The following is a 20,781-nucleotide window of genomic DNA, read 5'->3' as shown; positions in this document are numbered from 1 at the left end:
CACGACACTGCATCTCACTGGCCAATTACACGAAAACGCATTCGAAAAGGACTCGAAAATGTATTTACATCAGATCATATTTTATTCATTTTACACCATGTCGTTATGGGTGTTCATGAGAGCTAGACTGTGTCTAATTTGGCACACTTTCAGTGCTATTATTGAACGCATAAGAGCTGCATCGAGTGCTGAGCCGTACGTTAACGTTACCGCCATATTGGGTGGGTCAAGTGTGCGCTGTAAATAAGTAAACGTACTTACTTCCATAAAGAGCCTATTTACAAATAAATTTAAGTTGATTCCTCGCGTTTATACATTCACACACGCACTTATATACTTGGGAAACAGGCACCAAAAGTTGTATTCATTTACAGTGCAGCCTTGACCCATCTAATATGGAGGGGGCATTTAATTATTGCAGCAGTGGATAATATTCATGCCCTCAAGACCCAAGTACACACTGTACTTATAAGTATTAATAAATGTGCAGTAGACAGAATACCTCTTACTAATGTTGGAAGCTGATATACTGTAGGAATGTGACACTAATCATTGCCGGAAATACAAGATTCCAACAGACGTATGTATGCAGATAGAAGTCTTATATCTGAAAATGCTCTTTATTTTGTTGTTTTACACATCCTGACAATTGTCTGGCAGTGGATGTACGGTTGACCCTTCATAGAAAAAAAAATCTATGATGACACACATATGTAACAGGTCCAGTGACATTATTAAATACATCACCGTGGCTGACTTAAAAAATAATAAATACAGGAGCATTTGGTTTAACATATGAGGAGACGGCTACAAAATACCAAATGTGAGGATGTCAAATTTTCTAACTCAGTGCCATTCCCCCAGCAATGCAGTGCCCATCTTGAAAAAATGAAAACACACAAATTTAAGGCACAGTTGGGATGTTTGTGAACATTGGTCAATGTGCATCATTAGTAAGGAATACAGTATACACTGCAAATACTCAATGTATTTTTCTTTTTTAAAAAAAATGAGTTACATCTTAGCAGGTTCCTAAGGTCATGGTGGCGTTTTAAGGGGGAGAAATAGCTGACCTAAAAAATAGAAATCATCAAATACAATTCAATTGGTAACATGAGTGAAAAGGGCCAGACGTGACAGGTAAATAATAAACATAAATCATAACATTACATACTGGATTACAACTGAGGAAAATGTAAAATAACTCTCCCTCATTCTGTTATTGGTTTCCTCCCTTAAGCTGAGGTGACATTAAGGGGAAAAAGTCATGGAAACAAGAGCTCAAACAACAACCTTGCATATGCACTTGATGTACTTTTAATGCGGGTTATTCTATAAAAGCTTGTGCCGTCATTCCCGTGTATTTACACAGCATGTCCTCTTTGAGTCTGCTCATGCCTTCCCCGCGTAACAAAGAGGGAAAACCCACATCTCTGTCCTCAATGCTGACATGGAGGCATACAGCGACGCATGCAAAAGCCGAATATCCGTAGCAAGCTGTGGTATCAATCCATCAGACTGTGGAAGAGACGGAGGCGGAGGAGTCTTTGCACGCATTGTAACAAATCCAGAGGTTATCTGAGACCTTTTTTAATATGAAGATTGTAGAAAACCAACACCGTGTCACTGACAGTTCCTCTGGAAAAGACTCTGGAAAAATAAGTAATATATAAAGGTAAAAAAAAAAAAAAAAACGGTCTCCCATGGCAGACTTTAGTCCTCCACGTCGAGCAAAAGAAAAACTGCAAAAATTCATCTCACGAGAAGCCTGAGGAGTCGGTCGAGCCGTGGGGCTGGAGACCTGGTGTAGTGTTCGTGGTGCTTGTGGCATTGGTGTGGAGGCTGGAGGCCGTCAGGGGTGTGCTGCAGGCCTGAGCCTGAGGGAAGCGCTGGTGGTACCGGTCCAGGCGCAGGTATTTCACGGTCACCAGTTTACCTGGAAACACAAGAGAAAGAACCATGTCACTGAGCAAATACTTCATTACTTCAGTTCATTGAACCGGACCAATCGTTGGTAGTTTGTAATATGATGGTTTCTTTTTTCATATCATACAGTGCCTGACTAAAATCTTGTCACTTATCCAAGCTGTAGGAACAATAAATGACATCATTTGGATTCAGAAATTGCTTGTATGAAAAGGAAAAAGATATATATTATATTACTCTTTGCTTCTTCTTTCTCTTCTTTCCCTTCAGGGGTCTCCACAGCAAATCAACCACCTCCATCCAACCCTGTTCTCCTTCACTACATCCATAAACCTGTGTTGATGGGATCCTCTTGCTGGTACTGGATGTTGCTAGCATTGAAGACAAACTTACATAAATGTCCCATGGAAATTCATGTGATCTTCCCCGATGTTTACCGTGGCACCAACCAGTTCCCGTGCTGCTGCTTTTTTCCTTTTGATCTCTATATTCTTTTTTAGAAATGTCAAATAGCTCCGGGAAATCTAACAGGGCAAATATTACCTTTTCCTCCATTTTAACCTGCAAGAGCGTACCGATTAGCATCGTGTCATTCATTGGTCGATGAATAAAACTCCAGCTGATTGGTCATTGTCATTGAGCGACAGCGATGAAGAGCACAAACTTTCACAAGCCCGAATCTAGCATGTCGTTTGGCTGGATGCTGACTTGCGATAATCACCCTATCGCGCAGGTTCCATTGACAATGAACGGACTACCTCCTTGTGAGGCCCCCCAATAAGGTTCTTATTTACATGCTATCGCTCTTTGGAAATGGAATTTGAAGCACAGATGACAGCTTAAACCGCACAGAAACATACTTGGTCACTACTCGGTGACACAAAAAGTAAAGCTTCAGATTGGTATATGTGAGTTTTGGAGATGTGGTCAAGTTCAGACTTGTGAAACTAATGAGTCAACTTACCATCAAACCACGAGCCATGGAGTGCCTTGAAGGCTTTCCCTGAGTGTTCTGCAGAGAGGCACTTCACGTAGACGCAGCCCTGTGGAGAAAATCGCTGCAGTCAATTGCGTTCAATGGCAGCAATCAAGCGCGGTTATTGCGCCTGAATACCTCTCGCGAGTTCTTGTCGACCGCAATGTGGACGATGCCATTGTTATCGCTGCATTTCTCCAGGATGGCCTCATGGATGGCGAGATCCCAGTTCTCTCCAACCTCCCTGATGATACACAAACTAGCTATGAGCTGGAGGGAACAAAGAAACTCTCGGTAGTTGGTTACAAAAACAGACACCCACATGACTGGGTCAAACATGTTCCTGATCTTAAGACACGGGGTTAGGCTGTTTGGAGGGGAATTCCTGCGGTCCAGCGGGAAGGCTGAGAAGGAGAAACAGAAGATGAAGGCGCTAAGTCAAAAGACAGCAAAGGGACAATGTTACAGGTTTGGTACCTTTTCCCTGCCAGACTTTCGAGGGGATTGAGGTGGTCTTATCGCAACTGAGAGACGGTTGGATCCACCTCCAGACAAGATAGTCGGCCCCTCCAATTATCTGGCTCTCTGTTCGGATTCTCGATTCGTTCGCAGACAGAAAGCTCACTGCACGCTCCCAAATCCTCTTCATTTTCTTCCTGCAAAGCAAAGCAACAACAGTTGTGATATATTATATACGGAACAGTACAGTGGAACCAGCTCAAGTCTGCCCCAAACTTTTTCTGAGGGTCACACACAATAAGACTGAAGCATGCAGGATACTTTAGATATACCATAACTATAAAGCAATCTCTGTTTTAGCAGCGGTTGTACTCACCGGTCCTTAGGTTGGACAAGGGAGTCTCTGACATGGGGAATGGGCAAGTAGGGCTGAAGGTCTTGGTTCTCTTGGCATGCCTCATTATGGCTCCTCAGCACATCTGAACATCACAGTTGCGGTTAAATGAGAAACACAGCAAACAAACCAACAAGGAAAATACCAAATACAATAACAATACCAAACAGACTGTGTATATATATTTATACTGTATATTTTACAATAGATGTGTCTGCACCTACTTCACCAAAACAAATTCCTAGTATGTGTTTGATCATACCTGGCAATAAAACAATTTCTGATTCTGAAATGTTCTGCTTACATACACACTAACCTGCCACAACCATCGGCAAAGTGTCATCACAGGTCTACCTTTACTTCATTGAAATGTTTATTATTGTCATCATAGTTTTCTGTGGCATTTTAATCGCCAAAGTCTGAGCCGTTTTTAATATTGTTTCCATTTCTTGTAGCTAAAGAGACACCAAAATATATAATAGTCAGGAGATTGATGAGTGAAATTTTTGGTGAGTTTTCACTGGGTGCCCCCGGCTTCCTTCCACATTAAAAAAAAAAAAAAAAGCATGTTCACTTAATTGGAAACTTTAAATTGTGCGTAGGTGTGAATGTGAGTTTAAAACGGTTGTCTATATGTGCCCTGTGATTGGATAACGACTAGTCCAAGGTGTACCCTGCCTCTTGCCCAAAGTCGGCCATCAGGAGGTATTTCTTACCAATTATCCTCTCCACCATGTGGTACATCTGCCTGGTTTGTTCCTCCTCTTTCTTCCAGTGATACTTGACGTAGCAGACCAGACCCCACACGCCACCAACAACTGCAGACATGTGGCCACATGATTCGCAAGTTGAAACATGACTAATGAAAGGCACATTCCATTTGAATTCTTCCGAAATTAGAAGTACAGTAAGGGCGGTTTAAGAGACTGTGACGTTTTTCCTCACCGGCCACAAAAAGGAAGACTCTGCTGATGACTGTAAAGAAAGCTCGGCGGAAGCGGCACATGAAGGGCATCTTTGGATGTGTCGATTCCAGCCGAGAGATTTCCGACACATCAGTCATGGGCTCGTCGGCTACCTGCCCGATGAGCCTGAAGACATGCATAAAGAGTAAGTCTCGTGTGCCAAAAAAAACCAAAACTCATTCGCATGAAAATGTGTGCCATGTGTTACCTTATCCCAACATCTTGGCATGTCCGGTTGATCCACTCAAGTGACGAGTAGATTAAATCTTCATACTCCTCATTTTGAGCCTAGCAGTGAATACACAATACAGATTTAGCTGCCAGATCATTTAATATACGCACACCATGACAATCCCTTGAAAAAAAAATATATATATACAGTAGCAGCATAAGGGTGTAATTTAAATGCATAAGAACAGCAAATGAATATCCACAGTGCAACCCGGGTAAGTCGACCCTCTTTTTGTTGACAACCCATCAAGCAATGGCTAGTTTCGGTTTTGGTTTCCGATGTGTCAACAATCGTTTGTTGACACACTTCAATGGGTTCCACTGTCGTTATATACTATACCATCAAATATGCAGAGGCCTCAGCGACGGACAGACTTCTGTTTGGGTACTGCTGATCTCCACAGTCATGTCGGCCTGCAAACAACAGAATGCTCACATGAACAAACCCTACAGTGTTGGAGAGGTGGGAAATGAAAACTTGATGGCGGCGTATTTTACAATACTGATTTTGTGCGTTCGCTTCCTTACAAAGTTATAAACACTGCGTAATATATGGTCTGTATAAAATATATATTTTGTTGCATACTCACATTGGGCTAATGTGACGCTTCTGACCCCTGCTCGAGTTCAGTATACGTTGGAACAGGAGGGCATGGCACGGAACAATTGTACATACATGCCGGTGTGCAACATGCATTGAATCACTCTAATGAGGTCACTCCTCGCGTGTTCTTAATGACGACAGACAACTCGGAAGCGAAACACAGACTCAAAATAACTCGCCTGCAACCACCTTCAAATGTGTAAAAAGATGGGTCAATTAAAAATAAATGGAAATGATAGTTAAACTGTGGTTGGTCACACTCCCGAGTGCTGAGGAGGACTTCCGGTGTTGTGCCGCTGGCTGCGAACCCAACTTTATAGGAGTTGATCAACAATGTCAACTTTTAACATGCAACCATATGTGTTGGACCCCGAATCCGATCCAGAAGTAGAGACTGAGCATTTCTCAAGAAAAGATGTTACTTCAAAACATCTCCCACTGCTAAGTAGCTTTAGCATTTTAACATTGGTAACGCGCCGGTGTTTAAAAATACTTGGGTAGAGCCTCTGATTGTGGTGGGTTAACCGCTATTAGTAATCTCCATAGTGAGCCCAGATAAAAAAAATGACAGGGTAAACACTTAATATTCAGTACAACGCTGCAGTGACTAAGCAACTTTACTACTATGTGCAGTGCTAGAAGTTGGTAGCTACCAGCAACGTGTGCCAGATGGTCGTGGAGATTGAGAAGCAACTTCAAGATGAGGTCCCTCACAGGCTTGTCCTACGGAAAGGGGGAAAATAAATAAATTACAAAGCATACTTCATTTCCATTCTCTTTGCAATTAGTGATGGCGGCTTCGGTTCGGATAGCACATAGGAAAACGAACCAGAACAGTTTGAACAATATTGCAACCCAACAAGAAGGGTAGGATGATCTGCATCTTTACACGACCTTTACTAAAGTCCAAATGTGATGAAGATTTCTTCTGTCAGTTGCCTTTACCTTTACTTCCACTCTCAAATACAAACAGTATAAAACTATGATTGTATCACAATATTTGCAGTGATAAAATAAAATATCTACTTACATATGTATCATCAAACTCACTGCCAAAAGGGTGATTCTTAACTGCAACAAAGAGAAACAGACAATAATATTAAACAGCATTGAACGTTAAAACATTGGAAATAATGTATTCAATTGTCCACAAATAATTTTGATTGTGAAATATTGAAAAACAAAAGTACCGTATCCCGCCATCTTCCTGTTCCGAACATGCAAGCCACGCCTCATGCAACACATACTCACACGCGCCATGTTGGCGCCCACACACACACACTAGCCATGTTCATTGTCAGCTTATGACAACAACCTTGCAACGTTTAGCTACCAACGGTATCATTGAAAGTTTTGCCAAGGACAGCATACCTGCAAACAGTTCCGCTCCTGTAAATGTGCATGCGCGACAGCTGACATTGGCGGCCATGATCAGCAGCCAACACACTTAGGTTGAACGACAATTTTCATTGAATTTAATTCGCAATTGTGAAACAATATAGGAGATGTTTCCTATGAATCTACACTTTTAAATGTGACTAATGGCAAGGTGGTGTTCTTCTTACCTTTTAGTATTGGTATCAAATCGATTTTCACAAATATTTGCTGTTCGTGATGTTAATTTGTTATCCAGTCAAATCTCCGCCTATTAGAGGTTGAACAGTCACGCCACTGTATAGTGTCCATTTTCAATTATAGATTTTCTTTGAATGTTTTTTCTAGAAAGTGGTGTGATGGCGCTATCCACAGGGGGGAAAATAGACGAGTTGTGCTGCTACGAATCAAGCGGAGGGTGTGTCACAAGTCAATTCATAGAACATTTTGCAGGCGGAAGATGACAAGTTGTAATGTGTGCTGTAACTGTATGTTTTGTAATGACGGTACTGTACATTTGACACCAAGATCGGCATATTATTGTGCTACGAGTATTGAGAAAAACAGCATTTTAAGCGTTTTTTTATGGGGGTCTTGGAAGTGATTTCTGCCAACTGTGGGGATCTTCTGTCTGAATATATTGTTATATATATGTTATATATGGTTCACAATGGTTCTTGTCCACAGAAGGGCTTTGGGGGGTAAAAATGAATGCGTTTGAATGAGTTGTATGTAGGAAAACAGTACAATTTAGTGATATTGTGACATTGTCTTACATGGTAGTTTTTACAGATAGTTAAATTGTTCATAAATATGTTTTTATCCTGTATTTTACTCTGAAAATAACCACAATTAACAAATTAAAAGGCAAAAAAACATTTAAGGATCTTGACATTGTTGACATAAAAGTACCCTATCCCGGTATCAAATCGGGCAGTATCGCCCATCCCCGGTGCTCACTGCATTAGATTTAAAGTTCCATCTTGATGTATGGATAAAATCTGAAGCGAGATACTCACCGACTCCTTCCACTTCCGGTGACCCAGTGCCTCTCATCCGGAGGTACATGAGGCCCAACAGGAGAAAAAAGAGGCAGGCTGCGGTCAACAGGAACATGGACAGGTAGTGGGCGGTGAAGCTGCTCGGCGTCGCCACCTCTTCCCTTTTGAACTGCTGGAAAATGTCATCCTCCGGTCCAGCGGGTGGCTTGTCCTTTTGCAGCGGGGGGCTGTAAGAGTGGTTGGGGGAGTTGTGGTTGGAGTGGTTGGCCCTGTAGGTCTGGGCCAGGCTGCTGTAGGTGGAAAAGCGCGGTCTAAGGCCGATGCTGAACCGACTTGGTTTACTATTCTCCTCGTCGGCGTGGTGGTTTTTGTCCGCTTCTCCTCTGTGGTTCTCGGAGAGGGACACGTAGATAGTCTTTCTCGTAGAGTCCCTTCTCTTTGAGGCGTCTCCTTCGTCCTCTTCCCGACGTCTCCCCACCATATTTAGACCCCCGGGTGTGTGAGACCCACGGGCGTTGGCGTGGGGTAAGAAACCAGCCTTTGCGTGGCCCCGTCTGGGCTCCAGACTACCCCGCTGTCTGTCTCCACCAAGGCCCCAAATCCCCTCCTCGTCCGAGTCAGAGTAATTCCCGGCTAGCTTGCTGCTGTTTAAGTGTGACGCCCTGCTGCCATTTAAAGAGCGAGGAGACTTGTCTTCCCCGCCGTCAGATTCGTCCTCGGAGTCGCCATAATCCCTTCCATCCACTTCCGGGCAAGATTTAACACCGAGTCCCCAACTCGACGAGACCGTGTCTGGAGAATTGTTCAGTGTACTCCCGGCGCCATGTCGACTCTTAAAGCACGGGGCTTCGGCGGGCTTTTTCGCTTGTTGTTTCGGTCCCCCGTCGCTTCTTTTCAGTGGCGTTTCAGCGTCAGACTCGTCCGAGCTGAACCCGAGAACGGTCGACTTCCGGCCGGGTCTCCTGCTGGAGCTCAGGTGCGTGACGTCACGACTGGCTGGCCCGAATCCCGCCGTGTTGATGTTGATGGCCCCGCCGCCGCTGCGGGTTTTGGCGGCTCGAACCCCTCGCTGCTGCTGCTGCCGCTCCTCCCGAAGCTTCTTCAGTTTCTTCAAGTACACCGGTCGAGTTCTTTCGGTCACCGGTCCAGGAGTGAAACCAAAGCGCTTCAATTCGGAGAAAATATCCTCGTCGGTTAGCTGCGTTGACGCCATCTTGGTCAAACTCTTTCGCAAAGGACTTTATGACGGAAGTGACGTCAACAAAGTGACAGGATGCCGTGCAAAGTATCGTCTCCGACCAAAGGCACGCAACCTTAAAGAATACATACGTTTAAAAAAAAAACATGGAAAATAAAACATAAACGACAACTCTACATCCCGCCCACTAGAGTCAATTGTAAAAATACACGGAATACATTTGGCATCTTACATTTGCATCGTTTGGTTAATTGTATTTGTGTGTTAACGTCTACACACGTTTACTCTATTCTCTATTCGTAACAACTTGTAGTTTGTCGTGCTCGTATTGCATTTTGTATTGTATTGAATTGTAATATTTAATATAAAAAATGTTCAAATATTTTTCTGCTGTCCCATTTCACACCGTTAGATGACAGTATGTACCTTTGAAATCTGTTGCCAAACCGTTGATGCTTGCAACGAGCAAAAGGCAACGCCTTTCATTGGCAACTTCTGGACCACAGGTGGATGTGAAAGAACCGCTCCTTTCTCAAACCTCGTTGTTATATTTCTTATTTTTCGTAAACAGACAAATATTTCAACGTGTCCACAATCAATCATGTCCACACATGAAGGAGCTGCAGTGTATCCAGCCTGAACACTGAATCTGGTACCCCACCAAACAATGGTTCACAAAAGGTGTCCAGGGGTGGATTAATTAGGATGGATTAAAAGACATGGCAGAGGACACTGCTTGCAACGCTCAAGCTGCAAAAGGTGTGGAAAACCCTGGCAAATTGAATCCTCCCCCGCAAGGTGTGCAAGATGCAGGCCGGGTGACCTGGAAAAGCCAAAAGGTTGCAAGTGTGGACGTCTGGGAGCCATAAAATTTGTCAGTTTTTCAAAAATATATTCATTAAATCATGTAGTTTTGTGGTTGAATATGCCTTATTAGTCAAAGCATATGATATTTAACTAAAGGAACAAAAAGAATGAACGCAGAGAACAAAGAATGTCTATTTTTCATGAAAATTGGTGTAAATTGTCATCCGACCTAAATATGATGCGTAGACACACACATAAAGGCGGTCTCTGAGAGGTGATCAACAATTTGCAATCCATACATTCAATGATATTTCAAACTTAGCAGCTAAACTTTGTCAAATCGCTATCATTAGCTGACAACAAACAGTGCATGTTGGGCGTAGTTTACGTACTCAAAGCAGGAAGAGGGCTGGATACTATGGGGGTATGATATGGGGAACTTGCTACATACAGTCCATTTAATGTACATTGCTGCTGTTTTTAAATTATTTTTCAAAGCCGTGTAATGAATTTCATGATGTCATTTGAACACAAAACCTTCTACCTGGCCTTATTGGGCTGTGGGAATGCAAGACCGACTACAATAACATCACTTCAGATATTTTATTAGAATAACAACATGCACAAACAAGAATTTCCGGTAAAATCAAGTACCCATAATTAAGAATAAATAGGCAGATGGTGAACCTGCACGTTTCACATATTGTGTGTTTATGTACTGAGAAGCAATACTCGCTCACTAGTAAAGTAAAGTAAAACTGTACTTAGTACTTTTACTAAGTAAAACTGTCACAGAGAAACTTAACCTCACATCACGTCTCCATATGTAGTGAAACTACGCCCCCTAGTGGCCCCGAGCAACATAGGGATGACATCATCAGAGCAACCCTTGGGGCAATGGAAGCCGCCACGTCACTGCAGCATATTTGCATCGTGTCTCGGAATTGCAACGATATGCTGTGAAATATTAAGATTGCTGCTGTTATGTGATGTATGGGCGTCACGTTTCTGCCCAACATTTCAAAGGAAACTTCCATCTTGTGTTAAAATGCATTGCACATAGCCTCATTTATACTTAACACTACTCCGATCAACACCAAAACAATATGTACAAATCTTCAAATATTTTTAAGCATTCAATAATCATCAAAAACAATGATTTTGCAAAAGAAACTACTAACACGCGGCCCCTGCAACCGTGTTATTTTAGTGGCGTGCTTTTATTGTGAACTGAAGTCACTGTCGACAGATAGACGCCACATCGAGCGCTGAGCCGGACGTCAACGTCACCGCCATGTTGGATGGGTCAAGACTGTGCAGTGAATGAATGCAATTCAATGTACTTACTTTCATAAAGCAGCTTTTTTTTTACAAATAAATGTATACATTTTATACAGTCACATGCACTAACATACTCGAGAAAGAGTTGTTTGTTTTGGGTGCCTAACTTAAAGGAATTAAATTAAACTTTATTTGTAGAAATGTGCCTTATGAAAGTACATTGACTTACATTCAATTACAGCGAGGCCTTGATCCATTCAATATGGCGGCGACGTTGATGTATCCATCAGTGGACAAACCCACTCGAAGCGGCGTTTATCCACATCTATATGGGTTTTCACACTGGCAGAATTTCCGGGTTCACAGGCTAAATGACTTAGTTCAGAATGGCTTTATACAAACAGGTAGTTGCATCCCATAAATTATAATGTAATACGGGATTTTTTTTTTTTAACCATTTGAATTTGTAAGACGATACATAAGGAGAAACTCATATCACTGGGGCTTTAGTTGCTTTTGTGAGAGAACGAATGATGTATGTTGCATTAAGACCAATTGAGTCATAATTGACCTCGATATGAAATAAATTAAAGCTCAGATATGGACTGCTTACCAAAGACTGGCGTCCTGATTCGAGTCGGTACCACTCACACATAGACGATGAATTAGATTAGTGATGGAATGATTGTTTTTGGGAAGCAGAGCAGCTTCTTTTCAGTGCTTCTTCATCGAGTCTAGGATACGCAAAATGTGAAGGAAGAGATTGACGATGTCTAGGTAGAGGTTGATGGACGCCAAGATGTGTTCCTCGGGGGACAGCTGTTTCATTAGCAGGTGGGTGTCATAGATGATGAAGCCACAAAAGACTAGCGCCCCGGTGCCGGCGAACAGCAGCTCTGTGCTGTCGCTATTGAAGAAGACCTGTCAGTGACAAGCGGGCTGAGATGTGATAAGTGTGACATGGGAGGATACAGATGGACTTTCAACAAGTGGACCACAAAGCGAGAGGGGAAAAAAAGTGAGCATGTATTTATATAGGGAAGATCCATCCACTGTCAGCAACCCGGACATCGCCAAGGAGATTGTTAAAGTGGCCATGTAATAATTAGCGTAATTCACATTTAAAAAATAGAACTCGACAATAGAACAGCGACAAATGTGCAACTTGTCTTTTCTAAAGCGGAAAAAATAAGAAACAATGTACTGAGCACTTCTAAATGCAACAAATGGCACACATCCTGTACAGTAAACACATTGTTGCATGATGCTATGATACATTCTCACTTGACAGAGGACATCAACTCACCCTCATGACGCTTGCAATTAAGAGGATCCACAAGCAGGAGAAAAGACTGCAAGCACAGAGGAGAGCAAAGTTGGCAGCATGTCGCTGATAATCCGCATGTGGCACACGGTATTTAGTTGTGTAGTAGTACTCCCATGTTTCAAGTCGAGGTTGTACTCACACTGCTCCCAGTTTGGTGAAGTCTCTCTTGGACTGGAAGGTGTAGGCTGTCAGCCCAGCAAACACAGCGCAGGTCAGGAACAAGGCTTGGAGCACGGTGGAGTATTCGTAGAAAGTCACTGTGAAGACCACAACTCTCTGTCATGACGACAGCCAAACCAGAAGCTGAGTGATACTCGGTTAAAAACTTACGAGCTGTGGCCACAGAGATTGCCTCCAGTAAAGTCTGCAAACAATAAGTACTTCAGTTCAAGTTTTGTTTTGTTTTTTTAAATGGCAGGTCAGAGTGAATGACTGCACAAGGTCATACAATTAATTGTCATACACATATGACCATGAGAAATAATAAAATGTTACTTTCCTATAGATTTCCTATACATTTACAGGATTTATCAACACTATTTCCATTGGTGAAATAAATGCTTCCTAATTGTCTTACAAATAGAAGCAGCAGGTAGAGGTTGACTGGATGCTGGTGCCTGTACACAGCCAAGGCCAGAAGTAGAACCAGAGAACCCAAAGCTGAACCCAAAACCACAGCAGGGCTGAAAAAGATGACGGGTACATGTCAGCCTATCAATCAAATGAATAAACACAAATGTACATACTATGGGTGCAATGCTACAGGTAATTCAAGTATTTGGGTTATGGGTTCAGTTCTCTTTTTAAAACGCTAAGAAAAATGTTACAATGGTGTATTACCTACAAAGACGCTATGTGGCAGTGAGAGCAACACAGACTTTGTGTTTTCTTACATTCAGTAGTGTTTGTTACATCAAGTCTCTGCTTTTCTTATTGAACACGGCTGCAAAATAACCCAAAATGGAGCCAAGGGAGGTCGCAGGTGCCATCATTTTTGTTTATTTTATTTTGAAAAATGTGCCACAGGCCTATGGGAGGTAAGCCATGTTCCAACAGATGGCCTCAGGGGCACACTTTCTGGACATTAATGATTTGCGTGTTTCACCAATAGTAAAATGCATCAAGCAAAAAAAAAAAAAAAAAAAAAAAAAAACACTTCCTGTTTTTCCACTTCTAATGTGCACGCCTACTCGCCATCTATAAGGACCAAGTGGCTAAATTGTCATCACAGATCTCTTCTGTCTGTCATCTTCATTCAGCTGTTCAGAATTTTGAAAATAAATTAATGTATGTCTCCTGTGCTACGTACAATACATATCAATGTTTTGCAATACATTATACGGCGTATATTGTAGCGTCAGGTATATTGTGTGGCTCCAAGCTGCTGTTTCACGTGTGAGATGTAGAGAGAAGTCAGGTTCGGCATACTGGCTTGTGTTTGGAGGAAAAATGTGAAGCTAAGTCTGCCTGCAAGACAGTTAAGTGCCGTATGTTGCCTTTACAATAAATGGCCAACTGAATACAGACATCCTGACGTGCACTTATTCAGCCGCCATTACAATATTTAAACAGGTTTGTAGTTTAGACACGTTTATAGTAAAACTACAACTACATTGTTATGTAATTACCTGTCATGGACAAACTCTTTGATGGTCTGAGAGAACATAAAAAGGGCAGATGTGGCTGTTGTCAGAATAATCTGCAAACTCAGCAGGGTGTACACCTTCCGCAGGAAGTCTAAATCGGAAAGATTGCAAATTAGATCAACTGAGAATAGAACTCTGCTTTGCTCATTTTTTGACAGCTGTGTCTCAAATGGAACCCATGGTCAGTACACTTCATTAAGTACACTGAGCACTTAGTTCCAGTGGGTGGGAATTTTGACAGTTTCGAGCTGTCCCCCATTGTCCATCGCTGCGTGCGCACCATTTTCGCCGTTTTGAGTGCAGCATCCGGGTACTGACAGCTCACTGCATTTCTCAGTGGAACTGCACGCAAAAGACTAAAAGTACGGAAGTGCGCGAATTGAGACACAGCAAACAGCTTGTTGACATAAGGAGAACATTGTTATAGCAAAACCAGGAATTCAAGTGGTGAATGAATCACACCCACATTACGATTCAGCAATTGTCAAGTTTAAATAACTTAGTCTATTCAAGCAGAACACTCATTAATAATTCGCTATCATGTAGCTCAGTGGCTATGTTCTACCTATACGCCATAACAGTCGCGCTAGTTTACATACCCATGCGTATTTGGACACTAGCAGTGGCGACGTTTGTGCCATAGTTGAAGTCGTCCTCAATTGAAGACATTGGGTACTTTTCACTGCTCATGGTTGCAAAAGAAATCAAAATATCGTCGTCTATGCTCTGTCTGATTTTGAAGGGCCAGCCGTCGAGAGGCTACATAGGGTGCCACTGGGCGCGACAATATGACGTCAACAATGTAACGTTGGAAAACTATTGAAACAGCAACGATATAAATGGCTCAGAAATCAATGGTGATTGACAGATTAGTTATTTTCTTGTAATATATAATTCCTTCGGTATTAATTTTAAAGCATGTTCATTTCATGAAATGATACATTCACATGTTTGTCAAGTGCTGCGCATACAAAATAATGCATTTTAGCACGTGACGCTCATCTGTGACGTCATTTTCAGGAGACAGGATTCGCCGACGTTTGAATGTACAAACAATAAATACAATGAAACGCAATATGGGTTTGGGTGAAAGGTCAGTACACATAGAATGTGTTTTTTTTAATATCCCCGTTCATGTGGGTACATGTTGTCGTCTTTACATAGTGAAAATCCCCGTGTTAAAGTTAAGCTAACATCTTTACCTGGTAACACAAAAGCTAAAAGATGATTGGTACCGATGCAGTTGTGGTGGGTTGGCCTCAGCTCGAGTATATCCTGGTGTGCCAAATACTTTCGTTTTAGTTTTTCCGCTTTGGACAACAGTGAGCTAACAGTGAGGCTACATTGTGAATAACAGTAGATGGTCGTCACCAACATGAGGCTTCTGGCAATTTCGGCAATCCTCCTTGCCGTTTGTTGGATGGTGGACTCCAAGTTCAGTACGTATGAAACATGTATGGAATCGTTGTCGACTTGGTTGGGTTTCGATTTCATGGAACAACGCTGTTATCCCACCCAGCAGTAGCAGTTGGAAGGAAATGAGTATGAGTAAATAATGTGTGTTTCCTCTATTGCTAAGATATACAGTATACTGTACATAACCAGAGGTCACATGGCAGAACTCTTCTTCTGAATATTAATGATATGATAAGTTGGGTATTTGATCTCATCAGAAGCGATGTCGTAGTCTGGTTTATAACACTACTTCCTTCTCCACGTTAGGTTCACCAAAGGTTCAGGTATACAGCCACAAGCCAGCACGCTTGGGTGAGCAAAACACGGTGATCTGTCACGTAAGCGAGTTCCACCCTCCTGACATCAACATCCAGTTGTTCAAGAATGGAGTCGAGATCAGAGAGGCCATTCAGACTGACCTGAGCTTCAAGAAGAACTGGCACTTCCATCTGACCAAGCATGTTGACATCATTCCGGCGGAGGGAGACAAGTACTTCTGTAAGGTCATTCATGGGACGGAACACGGTAAAGACTATGACTGGGGTGAGTAACGTAGTACTCCGGAACATCCAGAGTTGATTTGTGGGAGTAAAGACATCCCCTCACCATTTATGAAGCAAAATTAATATGACTTGGACTTACCCTATAGTGAATTACCTACATGTATACAGTGTAACATAAGTGTATAAATAAGTAACGTCTGTGCAGTTAGCCTGTCATTGTGTCTCAATTTGCGCACTTTGAGTGTGTCTGCGCTTAAGATAGAGCGTGAATTGAGAACCAGCCTTGCAAATTCATAGGTGAACACACTTTACATAAGTGATAAGTACAAACTAGATGGTGTTTTATAAGATTTAATTTTTTTTCCCCAGAGCCTAACATGTGAGCAGAGGTCGGGGCTATCAGTGAAGCCACTCGGAATCCACCAGGAATCACTCTACAATTTTACCATTCATTAACACTGTCTTCTTTCTATGGATCTATCTAGAACTACAATATATGGATTTGGTTTCGAGTCACACTATTACTCAATATTCTTCTCACCTTCAGTCTTCCTACGGGGCAGTCAATAGTTAATTCAATTTTAATTCTTGTCAGTTTGGAGAAAAATAAGTAGAACAACCTTGGCTGTTTGTTTTTGCACTTTTGTGCTAAATATCTTGATTTGGATAAGACAATGTGATTAAATATGTTGCCTATTAAATTTCTCTAAAAAAAAATGCCTGGTCATTACACGTTTGCAATGTCTCCCAGTCAAATGTACATGAGAGAAATGTGGTGTTTTTGAAGAAGAAACGTCATTTAATGTGTTGTATTTTTAATATAAGTTAATTATTCATTGCGATGATCACCTCAAAGCGAGGGGGTGTCCAAACTTTTTCCACATACAGTACATCCATATTCACATACCAATCCAATGTACGTGAAGATATGCTAAGCAGTTATGTATAAACACATTTAAAATTTGTATTCATTTATACATTTCCCCATTATAAAATGTATATGGCAATATATTAGTTTGACAGTCAAATATAATAGATAATAGATTAATTTGTAATCTATTGTTTAAAACAAATGAAATAATAATACTGTGTTTTATTTTTGGATAATGAATTAAAAACAACTACAATTACAGATGACAGACTGCTACATATTTTTAAAAGCTTGCTTAATTTGCAATTTTATTTATTTATTATAAATATGCCACAGACCAATAAAAGGCAATCAGGCAGGATTTTGGACACCCCTGCCATAGCGGTTTAAGCCTCATAATGTAAGTATTGCTGAAGAATGTAAACAATGCATTGAGGACAACTTCAACAACAACCCTGTGCAGGTGCCGTCCCATGTGCCAAGGTGGAAGGACTATTACCAAAACAGCAACAATAACCCAACCTCAACTGACCCCTGGTGTAAATCTAGTTAAATTGAGTACTTAAGGTGGTTCAGGTAAAACAACAGAAACATAAAAACATGTAAGTCTCATGATAATGCACAATATAAAATGGCGTCGATTAGTGACTTCCACTCAGGCACAGTGGTAGGCTGGGTTATTGGGGTAGGCTGGGTTATTGTGTTCGAAGCACACCAAACTGGGCGGAGTTGTTGTCAAGCGTGGCACCGCCCGCTCTGCAAGCGCCACACATTTCACTTTCGTTTACAATTATGGCTCTTTTTTAAACCGCGCATTTGTTACCATCATGAATATCCTTGTCTACCCACGTTTTTTCATCTTTTTGTGTCTCTTGAGCTCTTCGGTGACCAAAGAGTGTGAGTAAACTTAGAGACATTATAGAGACGTTATGTTATATTAGTGTGTATAAACATAGTATGCTAACACGGACGTACCATAAGCGTCCATTTGGGTGAGCACAAACGATAAAATGCTATTTTTACAAACCCATCATAGCCCATTTTTTAAATTTCAGTCACTTTTGTTGTTTGGTTTAGTTTTTTTCTATGTGTACTTCCTTGAAAGGTTTAAGACTGTGTTTTTTTCACTAGAGACTCTCATATTACGATTAAAAGAATCCTATAAAATACCGTAATGCTCATAGTATGATACCAGCTATAGTCATATTAGAACCACAATTAGCAGGGAATCGAACTCCGATCTCCTAGCCGTGTAACTTGCGCGCTAACCACTCCTCCATCGTGCAGCCCATAAATTAAATCTAATCCATTATTATTATTTATTTATTATGAAGTATTCATTGGGAATCCACTGGCTTGTGTTTCCAGCTCCACCAATAGTTCAGGTGTACAGTCGGACACCGGGATACTTAGGGAAACCCAACGTCCTCATCTGCCATATGAGCAACTTCTACCCACCGCTGATCAAAGTGGACCTTCTGAATGATGGCAAGGTGATGACGGAGGCCACTGAGACAGAGCTGTCCTTTGAGGAGAACTGGGAATACTACATGACCAAATATATTCCCTTCACCCCACACAAAGGGGAGGAGTATACCTGCCGTGTGACCCACATGGGAGTATCCAGATTGTTTGTTTGGGGTATGTTTGTTTTGAAGTCATCCAAACATCACATTGTGGAAGAAAAAGAAATGTTACACAACATAGTCACACACAAGTACACAAAAACACCAGTTTTATAGAGTTATTATGCACAGACTGAGAACTCAATATTAACAAAATACTAAGTATAAATACATAAGTATAAATACATTTCAATATTTCACATTGAACGCCTGTTTTTTTTTTTCTCTGCCTACAGAACCTGATACCTAATTTCTACACACTCCCTTTTTTCAGGTATGTACTGGTTTCATTATCTCTTATTATGTAAATAAATAATATTGGTGCTTGGTGCCGAGTTGTTTTGTGTTATTTTGCTTGATGACAACAGGTCTGAAAAGATAAAGTCTGTGTTTTTACATTTGATTCATAGTTACTTTCTAAGGACAAAGTTTTTCTGGCATCAGTGAGCCAAAAACACACCCTTTGAAAAGGAGAAGTTTGGTGGAGCAGGATTGTGTCTCAACCGGTTGGTTGGGGAAGCCGAAACAAAACAATGTGGAATGTAGCATGGTGACAAAGAGTGTCATGGAAATTTACCACACAGGGGTGATATCAAATAATGTACCAAAACACCGGCTTTGGAGCTGCCATGTTCCACTGCCGTTATTCTGAAGGGACATGTGGCATGTTGACGCTTGCAGCACACACACTCAGGAGTTGCAGGGCCCATTCCCATGCAAAGTATAAATCAAGGACAACAGACAGAGTTGCGGAAAAAGTTTACTACATTCGTCCCTCACTTAATATCTGTTTTTCCAAAAATTATTACTAAATGATTGCTGTTTTGTGGTTGATTATGGCATATAAGACAAGTTATAAGTAGTATTCTGTTCGCTAGGCATTAGTCATGTTATGACATTACCTTTCTCACTGCATGTTGACTGGTTATTGAATCAGGAGAGCCGACCTGCCATTGCTGAGACAGAGTGGGGAAAAAGTTTCTCTCAGTCGGTGTGGAAGTGGTAAGTTTTAGCTTCTTTGTCTTTCTTCCTCACTTTGTTTGAAACCACAAAGTTTAGAATAAGTAAATTGGAGTGGCTAGCTAAAGCGCTCGCTAGCTTGCTATGCTAACAGCGGCCGTCTGTTATGTCAATGTGATGCAAACAGAAAATAACAGAAGTGGAAAAGAGACTATTTCAAGTGAAAACTTTTTTATGCTCTAAATTCTGAAATATTCCTTGAATCCTACTTTATTGAAATTCAGTGATTGCGGTCATGTCTGGAACCAATGAACTGCAATAAACGAGGGACGAGTGTAGTCATAATAATAACTAAAAGTCAAAACAGCGATGCTGTTATGAAACAAAACAGACGCCAAAGAAACGGGGAAAAGGTGAGAAATTAAAACCTACCAGAAAAAGACCAAAAATACTAAGCTAGTAACGAACCAAGCTGCCTGAAACACAAAGCAGAGACCAGGAAGTGACCAAAGTGGTCTAGTGAGAAGCAAACCATGACGCTTATACGTAGCTTTACCAACATTTTTCAGGTCTGATCTTGTCTGGATGTGGAATTAAGAAATTGCATCTTTTGTCTTTCAGTTGAGGGCACGTCATCGATGGCTTCCACTCTCTGTGGTTGTGTCTACGGAGAAAAGGTCTTTGAAGTTTGAAGTGTGGACATTACAAGAAGTACTTATTTTGTACTTTGCCTTAAATGAACAAAAAAACACACATTTTCTGATGATTACCTTAACGTTTTCCGGCCTCAAACTGTAATACAAGTATAATAAGTGTATAATAAAACAAATAGAAAGTATTCAGCTACTCAACCTTGCCTTTGTGACAATGTTGATACCTGTTAAACTGCCAGTGTCAATCTAATATAGTGGTAACACATTACAATAATGTACACAAAATTACAGTAGTTAATGAGGAATAAACCTACCTAACACTTGCCACTATTCATTAGTTCCTCAGTAACTACTGTATTTTTGTGGACCTTACTGTAAAGTGAGAACAATATGACATTTATTCCCATGCTGAGTGTATGTAAAAGGCTGACCAAAACGGTATGCAAATGCTAAAATAGTCCATCCATCCACCAGATTTTAACTGCTGTAAATGCACATACTATGTTATGCTTAAATATGGGACAG

At 41.3% G+C, this 20,781-nt stretch overlaps 4 protein-coding genes across 5 annotated transcripts; 2 read left to right on the top strand and 2 right to left on the bottom strand.

Annotated features, from left to right (window-relative positions):
- Positions 1-585: 585 nt before the first annotated feature.
- Positions 586-9,318, bottom strand: lemd3 (LEM domain containing 3). The gene is made up of 13 exons (XM_058066581.2): positions 7,949-9,318; positions 6,586-6,626; positions 6,209-6,278; positions 5,292-5,365; positions 4,929-5,008; positions 4,701-4,846; positions 4,472-4,573; positions 3,738-3,840; positions 3,380-3,558; positions 3,225-3,306; positions 3,041-3,146; positions 2,891-2,969; positions 586-1,936 (listed from the first exon to the last, which is right to left on the bottom strand). Exons 1-13 carry the CDS (start codon positions 9,141-9,143, stop codon positions 1,758-1,760), a joined length of 2,436 nt encoding a protein of 811 aa, XP_057922564.2. The 5' UTR covers positions 9,144-9,318; the 3' UTR covers positions 586-1,757.
- Positions 9,319-10,198: 880 nt separating this feature from the next.
- tmbim4 (transmembrane BAX inhibitor motif containing 4) lies at positions 10,199-14,990 on the bottom strand. The gene is made up of 7 exons (XM_058066595.2): positions 14,789-14,990; positions 14,172-14,280; positions 13,121-13,226; positions 12,874-12,907; positions 12,683-12,800; positions 12,523-12,568; positions 10,199-12,137 (listed from the first exon to the last, which is right to left on the bottom strand). Exons 1-7 carry the CDS (start codon positions 14,877-14,879, stop codon positions 11,931-11,933), a joined length of 711 nt encoding a protein of 236 aa, XP_057922578.2. The 5' UTR covers positions 14,880-14,990; the 3' UTR covers positions 10,199-11,930.
- A 471-nt stretch (positions 14,991-15,461) lies between these two features.
- Positions 15,462-16,866, top strand: LOC131125242 (beta-2-microglobulin-like). The gene is made up of 3 exons (XM_058066600.2): positions 15,462-15,628; positions 15,912-16,187; positions 16,517-16,866. The coding sequence occupies exons 1-3, from the start codon at positions 15,550-15,552 to the stop codon at positions 16,528-16,530; spliced, it is 369 nt and encodes a 122-aa protein (XP_057922583.2). The 5' UTR covers positions 15,462-15,549; the 3' UTR covers positions 16,531-16,866.
- Positions 16,867-17,755: 889 nt separating this feature from the next.
- On the top strand, positions 17,756-20,454 carry LOC131125243 (beta-2-microglobulin-like). 2 transcript variants are annotated; one of them, XR_013627027.1, is made up of 5 exons: positions 17,756-17,915; positions 18,387-18,659; positions 18,880-18,917; positions 19,581-19,645; positions 20,225-20,454. XR_013627027.1 is itself a non-coding variant. In XM_058066602.2 (4 exons), the coding sequence occupies exons 1-3, from the start codon at positions 17,846-17,848 to the stop codon at positions 18,891-18,893; spliced, it is 357 nt and encodes a 118-aa protein (XP_057922585.2). In that variant the 5' UTR covers positions 17,756-17,845; the 3' UTR covers positions 18,894-18,917; positions 20,225-20,454. The 2 variants fall into 2 exon arrangements, 1 of the variants encoding a protein (XP_057922585.2); XM_058066602.2 differs by lacking the exon at positions 19,581-19,645.
- Positions 20,455-20,781: the final 327 nt, after the last annotated feature.

This window comes from Doryrhamphus excisus, linkage group LG2 (assembly GCF_037039965.1).
Source record: "Doryrhamphus excisus strain RoL-2023G ecotype Guam linkage group LG2, RoL_Dexc_Guam_v1.1, whole genome shotgun sequence".
Classification (NCBI taxonomy): Eukaryota; Metazoa; Chordata; class Actinopteri; order Syngnathiformes; family Syngnathidae; genus Doryrhamphus; species Doryrhamphus excisus.
Note: the sequence above shows the minus strand (reverse complement) of the source record. Positions and strands in the feature narration are given on the sequence as shown.

Coding starts and splice junctions, on each gene's coding strand:
- LOC131125242 (XM_058066600.2), top strand. CDS start 15,550: ATGGTCGTCACCAACATGAGGCTTCTGGCAATTTCGGCAATCCTCCTT. Junction 15,629..15,911: donor GATGGTGGACTCCAAGTTCA/GTACGTATGAAA, acceptor TCTCCACGTTAG/GTTCACCAAAGGTTCAGGTA.
- lemd3 (XM_058066581.2), bottom strand. CDS start 9,143: ATGGCGTCAACGCAGCTAACCGACGAGGATATTTTCTCCGAATTGAAG. Junction 5,366..6,208: donor CCATCTGGCACACGTTGCTG/GTAGCTACCAAC, acceptor TGTTGTTTGCAG/GCCGACATGACTGTGGAGAT. Junction 3,559..3,737: donor CTTGTCCAACCTAAGGACCG/GTGAGTACAACC, acceptor TTTGCTTTGCAG/GAAGAAAATGAAGAGGATTT.
- LOC131125243 (XM_058066602.2), top strand. CDS start 17,846: ATGAATATCCTTGTCTACCCACGTTTTTTCATCTTTTTGTGTCTCTTG. Junction 17,916..18,386: donor CTCTTCGGTGACCAAAGAGT/GTGAGTAAACTT, acceptor TTGTGTTTCCAG/CTCCACCAATAGTTCAGGTG.
- tmbim4 (XM_058066595.2), bottom strand. CDS start 14,879: ATGAGCAGTGAAAAGTACCCAATGTCTTCAATTGAGGACGACTTCAAC. Junction 14,281..14,788: donor TAGTGTCCAAATACGCATGG/GTATGTAAACTA, acceptor TTTCCGATTTAG/ACTTCCTGCGGAAGGTGTAC. Junction 13,227..14,171: donor AAAGAGTTTGTCCATGACAG/GTAATTACATAA, acceptor CATCTTTTTCAG/CCCTGCTGTGGTTTTGGGTT.